Raw genomic sequence first — 13,228 nt, forward strand, 5'->3', positions numbered from 1 at the left:
TTTTTTTTCCTTTTTGGGGTATCTGGGCCCACAGAAGTGACACCAATGTAAGACAGGCATCAGTCATGCGTGCGTGGACCATGTAAGATGAGTGATCCCCATGCAGTTTTATTTGAATTGCGGGATCTGTGCGTGAAGCCACAGCTTATATTGATATCACAACTGCGAGCTCATGAACAGATTTGAAGTCCGGTCATTACACAGACTTCTGTGAAAGACTGCTGTCACAGATAGGAGGAACAGCCTACAGTAGCCCGGTGGCACACGGCTGGGAGGCACGAGAGAGATGACATCGATTTGACGATTTCCCTTTTTAAAAAACTGTCCTAATTAAAAAATCCGATTTCGATTTAAAATCGATTAATCGTGCAGCCCTAGTTTAGTATTTCTGCATATTTCTGGTGTAATTCAATTCTTCGAGGAAATAATCATTTAAAATAAAGAAACAAACTAAAAATTGCCTTTTAAACAGTATCATGATATAACGTGATATATCGTATCATGATCCTAGTATTGTGGTTTGTATCGTATCACCAGATTCTTGCGGTGATGTCTCTGTGGTATTTCTGTGCACATTAGAAGTCTGTTACTAAATTCTTGGTTTTGCATTTGTTCACTACACAAACACTTTTTAAAAACTCATTTATAAAAATACTGTTCTGATGTTAGTTCTGAACTAATAGAATATGAACATTTGAACAGGATCTTAAACTGTAATGTCTGTAAAACATAATTTCAGTTTGAACACAGGAACATTTTGTGATATAGCATTAGATCCTGTTGTGATGAAATAAAAGTGTTTAATATTTTATTTTATTATTATTTATCTATTATTTATTTATTTTATATTCTATTATTGTAAATTATTCAGAGGCTGTAAACAGGACACTGTACCACATCTTTAACTTGACTCTCTGTATAGTTTTCATCCAGGTCATAGTCAACTGTACGTCACCATCTGTGAATAAGCCGTCGATGCTGCGTTTAAGCCTCCTCTTCATCCAACCAGAATCTGACCCCGTGACCCCGCAGCCTCCCAGAGGTCAGCATGTCACAGCCGACGGACCGGAAGATGGTGCGAGGGCCTTTTTGTGTGGATGAGGGTCATGTGGTTTTATAGACGGGCTGAGGCTCTGCACAGACATAAATATGACAGAGACACACAGGACGGAAAACGGACGGAGCTGTAATATCAGACACACGGAATGGAGAAGGGAAGGTGACGGTAATTATACATACGTCCAGTCAACCTGCAGACGCATTTATAGTGTTGGACCATGACTGTATTAGAAAACTGTTACACCATGACACTGGATTTGACAATGAGGGTTTGTAGAGTGGAAGTTTGAGTAGAAGGCATTTTTATCTGGTTTTTACTTATTCTGCTGTTCTATTTATTTTAAACTTCAATTTATGTTTGTATTTATCATGAGATGGGTTCTGTTTTTACCCATCCACTCATCCATCCATCCATCATCCATCCATCCATCCATCCATCCATCCATCCATCTTGCATCCATCCATCCATCCATCCATCCATCTTGCATCCATCCATCCATCATCCATCCATCCATCCATCCATCTTGCATCCATCTTGCATCCATCAATCCATCCATCCGTCCATCCATCCATCCATCCATCCATCCATCCATCCATCATCCATCTATCCGTCCATCCCTCCATCCATCCATCCATCCATCCATCCATCTTGCATCCATCCATCCGTCCATTCGTCCGTCTGTCCGTCCATCCATCCATCCGTCCATCCATCTTGCATCCATGCATCCATCATCCATCCATCCGTCCTTCCATCCATCCATCCATCCATCCATCCATCTTGCATCCATCCATCCGTCCATCCATCTTGCATCCATGCATCCATCATCCATCCGTCCATTCATTCCTCCATCTATCCATCCATATAGTTAAGGTGAGGCACACTTATATGTCAGTGAACAGACTGATCTCATAAAAATAATAAATATAATAATATATTATGTATATATTATATTACAATATATAAAATAATAATAAATGTTGCCTTGTTTATTGCATGCACTGATTATGTATTATATTTATTTTGGTGCCGACATTAAAATACAATAAATTACATTTAAAAATGATGTAAAATGCAGCTGTAGAAAACATAACCTGCCATCTCTTCTTTAACAAACTCTGTCTTGTTCAGATTAAGATGGAATGTAAATGTGTGAATTCAAGTGTTTCCTTTTCTCTCAGTGTCACACAAGGCTCTGAATCAAATAAATTCAAGATAACACCAGCATAAATGTTAGTGAACTGAACACATGTGATCAGACAGTTCCGATATTTGAGACTTTCCAGGTGGATTACGGATGCAGACAGCAGCTGAAGGAAGGCCGTTAGTTAAACTGACCTAAATCTGACTTAAATACGCCTCTAACCACTGTCTGATTTACATACCCAGGCCATGTTACTGAGTGTTAACGTTTCACCAATTTGGCTGATCATGATGAAATATCATATGTTGACGGGAGGGGAGGAATGTGGTGCGTTTGGGGCAGCGTAAATTGTGTTAGCGACTTCATTGAAAGACAATGGAGGACAAGATGTTGTGTGTAGTGTCACCCACGTGCTTCTGCAGCACTATTGTCTGCTCTGCTTTTCCTGGGAGAGGGGAGACGGAGGGGTGAAAGGAGGAGGAGGAGGAGGATGTGGAAGAAAGAGGAGGAGGAGGAGGAGATGGGGATGAGGTTATAGCTGCATGTGTGTGTGTGTGTGTGTGTGTGTGTGTGTGTGTGTGTGTGTGTGTGTGTGTGTGTGTGTGTGTGTGTGCAGAAGCAGCACAGACGGCTCGTGGTAATTTGATGTGTGTCCCCGGGGATGTTTGATGGATTAATGCTAAGCAGCTCCCTCTTTCCAAAGCACACCACCTGATCTTTGGGGCTCGTGCCCCACATATAAAAGGCTGCAGTAGTGCTGAGCTCAGCTAGTCCAGCCATCTCTCTCTCTCTCACTCTCTCTCTCTCCCTCCTCTTCCTCTTTCTTCCTGCCTCTCCCTTTGCCACTTTCTGTCTTCCTCTACATCCTCCCTGTCCTTCTTTCTCTCTCTCTTTACTGCTGCTTCTGCTTTAACTACATTTTCTCTTCCTCTTTACCTCAGGCGTCAAACTTGATCCAGGACAGATTTTTTTTTTTTTGATATATATAAATTATTTTTCTTTAAAGCTTCTTTTTCAGGCTTTAAGAAGGCCATCAGGAACCTCTGTGATTTTCTTATGTTTTCTTTCTTCTTCTTTTTTTTCTCTTGTACTACACTTGTTTTTCTATGAGGCTCTAAGTTCAGTTTTATATCAGGGGACAAAAACCAAAAGAAAACTACAAAAAAAAAATGCCACGGTCTTTTTTGGTGAAGCAGCCTAAGGTTCATGATTTTTCGTCTTCCAACTACTACCAGCAGCACTGGGATGACTCTTACACTGTGACACATGCCATCACAGAGTCAGCCACCAACTTGGCGGTGCGTTTGAGTGAAAACGGTGAGTCGAACTTCAGCTTTTTCCACTTTTTTTTTTTTTTAATGTGTAATTCTGCTGCTGCTGCGGACGCTGAATTCCCCAACACATGGCATTTCTTATTAAAACGGATCACAAAGATACAAGCAAAAGGGGCTTATGTTGTTGTGTTTGCTACCTAATCGGACCCCCACCACCACCACCTCCACCACCACCTCCACCTCCACCTCATTGGCAGGGCTCGTCCCCCCCCTCCTCCTCTGTATGGCTTTGGACTTTTGTTTTCCAACTCGGCTCTGGGATGCTAAACAATATTCAGGTCACGCCGGCTCAATCAGCTTAATACTCCAACCAGATTCGCGCAGCAGCTTTAATACAACATGACTGATGGGATATATATTATATATGTACGACGACATTAAATCTGATGCAATTCTTGGTCACATCCAACCTAAAAAGGAAAAAAAAAACTCTAGAGAAAGCAGATCGCCACATGGGACTGTGTTGTCCTTAGATGGTGCAGTTGCCCTTGAGTCTCTCCTCTTATCACCCCCCACCCCACCCCCCATCCTCCTCCTTTCTAACCCCCCCCTCCTCCTCATTCATCTCTCCATCTCTCTGTTCTTCATCTGATCCTGCAGGATGTTAGATAGCCACAGGGAGTAGGATTGCAGCAACACAATCCATATGTGGAGCAGCGAGAGGTGATGGAACAGGGGTTTTTAGAGGGGATGGGTATTGACTGGAAAATAGAGAGTGCTGCAGGTAATTCAATAAAGTGCAACATGAGCAGTGCACTGCCAGGGAGTAGGTTTCATCTGCGGGGGTTTCTTTAGAAGCCCGATGTGAGAACCAACATGCAATATAAACAGTATGCTCTGTTTCTGTATGTGTGTGTGGATTTGACATACATCCAAAGAAATGTGAGCTTTAAGCAGATCCCGTCCCATCCCGTAGCCCCCCCCTTTCCCCCTTCTCCCCTCCCCTCCCTTAGCACCCACCAGCATCACAGATCTTGTGTTCGAGTTGAATCATTTGTTCCCCAGATTTAGGATGCCAGCTGTCTGCTTCCCTTTGTGTTCAACTGAGTGTGTGTGTTTTTGGTAGAAGAGGAGGAGGTGGAGTGTGTGTGTGTGTGTGTGTGTGTGTGTGTGTGTGTGGGGGGGGGGCTCTCAGTCTCAATATACCATGGACTGTTGTCAAGATCAGACCCCCACCCACCCCATCCTCCCAATCCCCGGCCCTCCCTTTCCCTTTTTTTTTGCCAAATCGCAGCCCCCCACCTGTCACTCAATCTCCCCATTACCATACTCATGAACACTCTCAAAAACACCACAGATGGGGAATGATCTGATTAAAATGATTTAGTGATTGAGGGGATTTCACTGCTGAGACGCTCTGTTTTGATCACACACACACACACACACACACACACAGATTTAGACATGCTGCTGCTGCTGCTGCTTTGAGGCGGCGACAGGTGGATCGATCCCAAGCCAAAGTCTCTGTCGCTCTGTGACTGTTTTGTCAATGTCAGCACATTGTGTTTGACTTCTATTCAGCCGCAACAGCCTTCCAGATATTCTGCCTCTTACGATAACACTTGTTGAAGCCAGGCCGTGTTATTGATCAGGACTGAACTGTGCACAGAAGTCTCATTAATATTTCAGTCCTAAAGCTTGCTCTTACAAATAGCTTCCCGTTTCGCTGTTTCATCAACTGGCTCCTCTCCAAAGATCAACGTTACTACGACAAGTCGAACTATTTTAAATGGAAACTGTTTTATGAGGAATGATTATCTACACCAAATATATACATCCAGCTAACACTCCAAAAAAAGAGGTGCCTAAAAACAAGATAAAAACATTAAATCTGAGGAAAGAGGACTGAAAACAAGTGAAATATCTGTCCAAGCAGCAAGAGAATTTCATTGGACAAGGTTTCTTAAATTCAGATTATTTCATGTAGAAATAATCCTGTCTACAGATGTATGAACATTGAAAATAAGAAATTAACTCTTAAAACAAGATAAATTAAACACTTCTAAATCTAAGTTATTTTTTTGTCTTCATAAGAACCAAATAATTTGCAGTGAACACATTTTAAAGACATAATAAATCCATGTTTCAGTTTATTATGAGTGTCTGGACTTCATTAACTGGTAGCCTGATAAACAACACTGAAAAACAAATAAGAAAATTAAACTCATTATTGGGTTCAAATGTCTTATTTCAAGTCCAATTATGCGCCAGTGCAGGAAGAAAAGTTTTATTAAAATAAGAAAATATTATCTAAGGATTGTAGAATGATTCAATACTTATTTTTAGCAGAATTTACTTTTTTGAAGTCTCATGGTAAGATTTTTTTTATTAACCTATGGTATCTATCTATCTATATAGATATATATGGTCTTATGAAAACATAATTACTCAAAAGTTATGTATTTACAGGCAAAACTGCATAAAGCCAGTCCAAATGTGTTGAGGGTAAACAGCTCCTGTGTCCTCCATACTAATGGAGCTGGTTTTATTATAAATATTGCTTAAATTAGTTGTAATATCTCAGTGGAGTAGAACAAGATGAACATTCCTGGAATAAGTTAAATAATCTGAACAAGATTAAGTCTGAATAAGTAAATAAATCTAAAAAATAATCTTTCAAATAAATATACCAAATTCAAGTCATTTTATTTAAGTCAGACACTCATTTTTTGCAGTGTGGTGCAAACATGGGGCCAAAGTTATAGCTATCGTTTACATTTAAGTCCATCATGGAACTGTTTTTTAATCATATTTTTATGGGACTAAACATACATGAAAACTGAAACTTGACCAGGTCCAGGTCTGCTCTACAACGTCTTCATGGACACTTTCCTTAAGTAATAACACCAAACACTATTTAACGGTGAAAACACCCTGATCTCCCCCTGGTGGTGATACCATGTAGGCCATGACCACTGCCCTCTACTGGACATAGACCAGAATTAAAACTCAAAGCACACATCAGATACATTTTTGCCTAAGGTTAATTCTGACTTTTTATGTAGCTTTGTGTCCAACTCATTCTGTTTTTTTTATTTGAGTGACAGCTGTGATGACCAATAGGGGACCAGCATCTGCAGCTTGGAACCAGTCATGCATCCAACTGCTGCATCTCAGCCGTGTGTCTAATTTATGTCACACATGGTTCCTTTCACTGAGGGATTTTGGCCTCAGTTTGACACAGTGGAAGAAAATGGGATTGGAGGTTCCATGTTTATTTACAGTTTGTGGCTGAAACACTGCCTGTAGTAGCAACAGGTAACAGGAACTGATGAGGAGACCCAATGATTCCTCAGTCTCACCCATAAAAAACAAACAAAAAAAATGTTATTTTAGATGGAAAACAGTAGCTCCTCCTCCTAATAACATCATACAAATATGTGTTGTATATTCAACCCAAACAGCCAGTGTGTGCTCAGACAAATTCTGCTCATGGACAAATTTAATTTTATAATTCATTCATTTTCTGAACCCACTTTATCCTCACTGGGGTCATGGGGGCGGAGCCTATCCCAGCTACTTATGGGTGAAGGTGGGGTTCACCCTGAACATACAGAGACAAACAACCACTGTCACATTCACACCTATGGGTGATTTAGATTAACCCACTAACCTATCAGTGCATGTGTTTGGATGGTGGGAGGAGCCAGAGTACCCGGAGAGAACCCACACAGAGAACATGCAAACTCCACACAGAAAGGACCCACCCCCATCGAACCTCAGACCTTCTGTCTGTGAGGCATGAGTGCTATCTACTGCACCACCGTGTTGCCCTAATAATTTTATAATTATTATTACCTCTGCCAAGGAGGTTATGTTTTTGCTGGCATTGGTTTGTCTGTCTGTCTGTCCGTGCGCAAGATAACTCAAAAAGTTAGGGATGGATTTGGATGAAAATTTCAGGAAATGTTGATACTGGCACAAGGAACAAATGATTAAATTTTGGTGGTGATCGGGGGGGGCACTGATCTGCCTTGGGGAAGGTCTGCTCTCTCCGAGTGCTTTTCTAGTTCTTTATTTAACTGGGAAAAAAATAACTTGAGATTAAAAATCTCTTTTCCAAACGTTTCTTGGTCAAGACTGAAGCAGCAGAAGTACCAAAGAGTCGAAATATCAGCCAAACATTCACACTAAAGCCATACGTAACACACCAAAATAAAAATGTACATAGGTTATAGAACATCAGCAGGAATTTAAAATGTACTAAAGTGAATATACTAGTAAATATACTAAAGTATACAGCAGTGGTCCTTAATGGGGGCAGCCATGACCTAAATGGCTGGAGAGTCAGCTTGTGACCGAAGGGCTGCCAGTTTGATTCCCTGGACTGGCGGAGAGTTGTTAGCTGATGTGCCCTTGAGCAAGGCACTTAACCCCCCCCCCCCCCATTTGCTTCCCGGGCGCCTGACATGGCAAGCCCTCTGCTCCTAGCATGCAGTGTGTGTGTGTGATGCATGATCTAATGATGGGTTAAAGGGCAGAAGACAAATTTCGGTGTGTCGTGCATGTTTACGTGTGTGACAAACTACTGCTCACAATATAAAGATTCTATTCTATTAAATCAGCGTCTGACTTTGGTACCAGATGTTTGTTCAAATGTGTCAAACCCCAGTGATAGCCCTAACCTTAACCCAAACCCTAACCCTGACCCTAACCCCAGTCATGTCCTAATTCTCTCAAATCCATTAGTCCGTCTGTGCTTATGCACCTGAATCACTTCCCTCCCCACCACCTTTGTAGATGACTCCATCATAAACACAGTCCACTTGTTTACAGAACAAACCCAAATGTCACTCTGGCCTTTTTGGAAATTTTGTCGCAAAGTGCATTATGGGAATGGTAACCAAGTGAAAGTGGTTTCTCACAGATTCAGGTAGAAATCGATCCAGACATCTCCTACATAAACTCCTCCAGTCCATCAGGGTTGTTTTACAGACTGAGTCTAGTCAGTGGATGGAGGTAAACGACACATTTGGCTTCAACACTCACCAACAGACAAATTGATGCTGCACGGAACTCACATCCCCCAATGCACTGAGCCACAAAATTTACGAAAAGGCCAGAGAGACGGAAAGACTAACGGATTAGAGATAATTAGGATGGGACTAGAGCTGCACAATATACTGTTTGAGCATCGACATCGCGATGTACGTGTGCGCAATAGTCATATCACAGGCCCTGTAATATAGGAGGTAAATGAACTCAACATGTTCTCATCTAAGTTCAACTTGAGAACCTGGCACACACTGCACACAGCCATCCACCAATCACAATCGTTCTGATTCAGTTTGGAGTGAGTCGCTGGTAACAACGTTGAAAAAATGAGTAACGAACAAGAGAAAATCACTGTAAACGAAGACTTGGTGCCAAAAAGAAAAGCAACGTCAGTTATCTGGAATTATTTTAGCTACAAGAAGGATGAAACTGAAACACATGTTCTGTGTCGACACAACCAGAGGAAACACAACTAATTTGTTTGACCATTTTACGTCGGCACCACACAGATACTACATCCTCTTGAGTATTTTTTCATATCGCAATATATATTGCAGAGTTAAAAAAAATCGCTATGTCAGTTTTTTCCAATATCGTGCAGCCCTAGATATCACTGAGGTTGGACACATTTGAACAAACATCCAGGACCAAAGGCAGACACTGATTTGTGGGTGGCCAATACGAGGTAGAACAGGTCATTTAGTAACCGAAGGGTTGGCCGTTCGAATCCCGCTCTGTCCTAGTCATGTGCTGTTGTGTCTTTGGGCAAGACACCTCACCCTCCTTGCCTCCAGGGCTGCTACTCACACTGGTGTATGAATGTGTATGAATGTTCAGTGGCGGTGGGAGGGGTCACTGTGGATACAGATGTAGTTTACCACCACCAGAGTGAGAATGTGTGAGTGAATGAATAATGGATCCACTGGACGCACTTTGAGTATGCATTCATAGAAAAGCGCTACAGAAATCTAATCGTTTATTATTATTTAAAAGTATCTTAGAGCAGAAGCCTTTTCAGTCAATTTGAAAAACATCTGCAGATTGATCCTTCTCCCATTCATTTAAAATAACTTTGTGTACTTCCAGAGCAGCTCCTCCAGTTGTTCTTTTCTATTCCACTGATGTTTCAGTTTAAAGACACAGTTCACTTCAGTTTTATATCCATGTTAAAGTTCCTCTCTCTTTCTTCCCAGGCTACATCCACGATTACATCATCCCCTCAGTGTTGCAAAGAACAAAAGAGCCAGGTCATGATGAAACCAGGCTCTCCTCTGAGCCCCTGTACTCCCCTGGAGGCAGCGGAGGGGAGGAGTTCTCTGACCACGACATGGAGCATCCGGACAGCCCGGTGTCCAGCGCCACAGTGGACTCGGACAGCGGCCCGGAGTCGGAGGTGTGTGGCATCAACGCTTTCCTCATCTCCGACGGCCGCTCCCGCCGGAGGCCCAGCCAGCGGTGTCCACGAAAGGGTGGCAGCCAGGCCGACGAGGGCGACGCCACCTGCGCCCTGGTCAAAGGCCAATCCAAAGGCCGCCACATGTGCAGCGAGTGCGGCAAGTCTTACGCCACGTCGTCCAACCTGAGCAGACACAAGCAGACGCACCGCAGCCTGGACAGCCAGCAGGCCCGCAAGTGTCCCACCTGCCACAAGGTGTACGTGTCCATGCCGGCCCTGGCCATGCACATGCTGACCCACGACCTGAAGCACGAGTGCAACGTGTGCGGCAAGGCCTTCAGCCGGCCCTGGCTCCTGCAGGGTCACATGAGGTCCCACACCGGGGAGAAGCCATTCGCCTGCGCCCACTGCGGCAAAGCCTTCGCCGACCGCTCCAACCTGCGTGCCCACATGCAGACGCACTCCGCCTTCAAGCACTACACCTGCAAACGCTGCCACAAGAGCTTCGCCCTCAAGTCCTACCTGAACAAGCACTACGAGTCCGCCTGCTTCAAGGGCCACCAGACGGAGGAGGACTGCAGCTCCGAGGACTGAGCGGGACCCGTTCACTTCTATTTCTACGCTTTTTAAACAGCCGATCGAACAGAGACTCAAAGGCTCCTCCTGCATGCATCCTCTTTTGATATAAGCAATAACCTCAATTCAAGTATTCAGGAATTATGTATGAAACCCATCAAAATCTCAGTGTTGATCACAAACAGAAAATGATTTATATTGTTTTTTTATAAATTGAATTGCAATAATTTACATGTCTGTATTATTTTATAAGCCGACCAGCTCTTTATTTACCTCAGACATTTCTTTAACTATTGTATTTGTCTATTTAATAATTTATTCAACTATTTATTTGCCAATTTTTGAAGATTATTTATTTATTATTGGTTGATGTACTTATAATGGATTTAATAAAGCCATGAATTGGAATTGTTGTAAACAAAAGCCAAACTATATTCTGATACACTTTATTTCTCTGTCTGATCAATTTGGTGATGACAATAAAAATGATGAAAATAAAAATTCCCTTTTTGATGAAATAACTGTACCAAACAAACAGAAACCAAGACTAGGAGCAGTGGTTGAGAACTCTGCAGCTGGATATAACCTAAAACTCCAGTGCTTAAAATGGAAGTTGCATATCTCCGTTGGTGCTGCTCCAAGGGAAACCTGAAGAATGCGGGTCTAAACTTTTAAAAGGAGATGGAGTTGAGGTTAAACCAGTTCTGTTCAGCTCTTTTTGTCTGAGCACCTATTGAAAAAAAAGAAGAAAAACCCAAACCAAGGTTGCAATTCCAACACCGAAACATGTAAATTTGCATGAAATGCAATGCAAACTTCATCTATCTTGCTCATTTGTTGTATTTTTATTTTATTTATTTATTTTTTACGTATTTGTTGGTAAAAGTGCCTGAGGTCCATCTCTGACCAGTCACAGGTTTTCTTCCTCTGCTGCAGTACCTCCCCTGACCAGCAGAGGGAGCGCACACACAGAACAGTGCACCACCAGGACCTGACCTCTCCATCGGTGGAATGTTCAACAGTGCACCCTTTCAGATCAGTGTCAGTCCAACCCTCTACATTCAGAACCTAAAACCCTCCAGGACAGGACAGCAGGCAGAGGAGCGTCCTGAAGCCCGTGCCCCTCCTGTCACGTCTGAACAGTCCGTCTGAGCAGACCCCGGCCCATCACAGCACAGCCCGACCACAGGATGTGCACTGGGTCAGGTGTCATGAGAACTCCGCTGCTGGTCCAGACCAGACAGGGCTGACCCCTCATCAGTGGGCCCTGGCCACCGACCCCCCACGGGAAATGCAAGAATGTGTCTCCATAGACCACAGACCGGAGCAGGGCTATTTTCAGACACAATGGTCACCATTGAAAACACATATTCATGTCTGTACATATATGCACATGTGCATGTACACACACACACACACACACACAGACACATATAAGCATGTGGTTGTTGGTGGACATGATACTGTGGTTAACGAAGCACAGACACGGTTCCAATGGGAGAAAACCAATGTAAAGCAGATGACAAACACAGTGTTTCACACGTCACATGAAGTAACAGTTAAGTGGAGCTGAGTTCAGTGTAAAAGCTGCAGACACAGATGTTTACTGTTCAGTGTCCTCCTGGAACACCTCCACCAGTCCAACCTGACCCTGCACTGAAAACACACCTGACACACACAACACAGATACTCTGTAAGACAATTAAACTGTCTTTAATCAAAGATAAAAAAAAAAATCCCTTAAAACTAGAATAAGTTGAACCACTGACAGAACACACTGGTTCTGAAAACTAGAAAATCTGAAAAAAATTTAACAAGTTCAAGTGCAAAAAAAGTCAGACTCTTCAAAACACTGATGGAGTTCAGATCAGCTAAACAAAGACCAAGACTGGACTAAGACCGGACTAAGACCAGACCAGATACTCAGGAGCTTTATGTCCTGCCCGTTCCATCATTATTTATCATGTGTGAAATTCTACCTGGTACAACAATGTGTCTGAGAAAAACATCCCAGATAGGACAACAGGACAAGTGAACAACAAGACAACAGGACAACAGGTGCATTGGACATGTTGAACTAGGTCTAACCAAAAAGGAAAAGCTTTCACACACTGTCTGACTTTTCTTAACTTCAGTGTTTTGAACTTCCAGACCTTCATCAGACATGAACGCAAAGTGAGCATCAGTTTTTTTTTTATTTATAACCACATGTCCTTTCTCTGTGCTGGTAATACTAGTGCTAATATGTGCCAGGGGTTAGGGGTAGGGTTAGGGGTGGCCCCGGACATAAGAACAATCATGAACTTTGGCTTTTTTAATTCCAGGCTTTAAACTTATTTATTCAAACTGGGTTTTAAAATTTAGTAATGCTGTGACACATGACTTATATTTGTTTTTGATGTGTTTGTTTATTATTGTTTTAGATTGTTTTTATTATTGATTATTATTGATTTGTATATGCTTTGATTTTATTGGAAAGCACTTTGGTCACTTAAAGTGTTGTAAAGGACTCTACAAATAAATCTTAATTGATTTTGCTCCAGAATCCTCATGCTTGCTCTCAATGTCTACAACCACTACTATGAAACTGGGTTTTACTGGTGAATCATTGTTGCAGAAGTTGACAGTGTTTCCATGTTCGCCACGCAGCCTCTGAACGTCCAAACAAGATGGATCTGATAATGTTGAGAAGCTGAGAAACTGCATTTTAGTAGAATCATTGAAAC

At 42.4% G+C, this 13,228-nt stretch overlaps 1 protein-coding gene across 1 annotated transcript; it reads left to right on the top strand.

Moving 5' to 3' along the window:
- The first annotated feature begins 2,971 nt into the window (after nt 1–2,971).
- LOC115419163 (transcriptional repressor scratch 1-like) lies at nt 2,972–11,003 on the top strand. Its single transcript, XM_030133811.1, has 2 exons — nt 2,972–3,518; nt 9,724–11,003. Exons 1-2 carry the CDS (start codon nt 3,371–3,373, stop codon nt 10,518–10,520), a joined length of 945 nt encoding a protein of 314 aa, XP_029989671.1. The 5' UTR covers nt 2,972–3,370; the 3' UTR covers nt 10,521–11,003.
- Nucleotides 11,004–13,228: the final 2,225 nt, after the last annotated feature.

Source organism: Sphaeramia orbicularis, chromosome 5 (assembly GCF_902148855.1).
Source record: "Sphaeramia orbicularis chromosome 5, fSphaOr1.1, whole genome shotgun sequence".
NCBI lineage: Eukaryota > Metazoa > Chordata > Actinopteri > Kurtiformes > Apogonidae > Sphaeramia > Sphaeramia orbicularis.

What these genes read in the sequence shown, in the direction of transcription:
- LOC115419163 (XM_030133811.1), top strand. Translation starts at nt 3,371, where the DNA reads ATGCCACGGTCTTTTTTGGTGAAGCAGCCTAAGGTTCATGATTTTTCG. An exon ending in GGTGCGTTTGAGTGAAAACG is followed by an intron (nt 3,519 to 9,723) that starts GTGAGTCGAACT and finishes CTTTCTTCCCAG; the next exon opens with GCTACATCCACGATTACATC.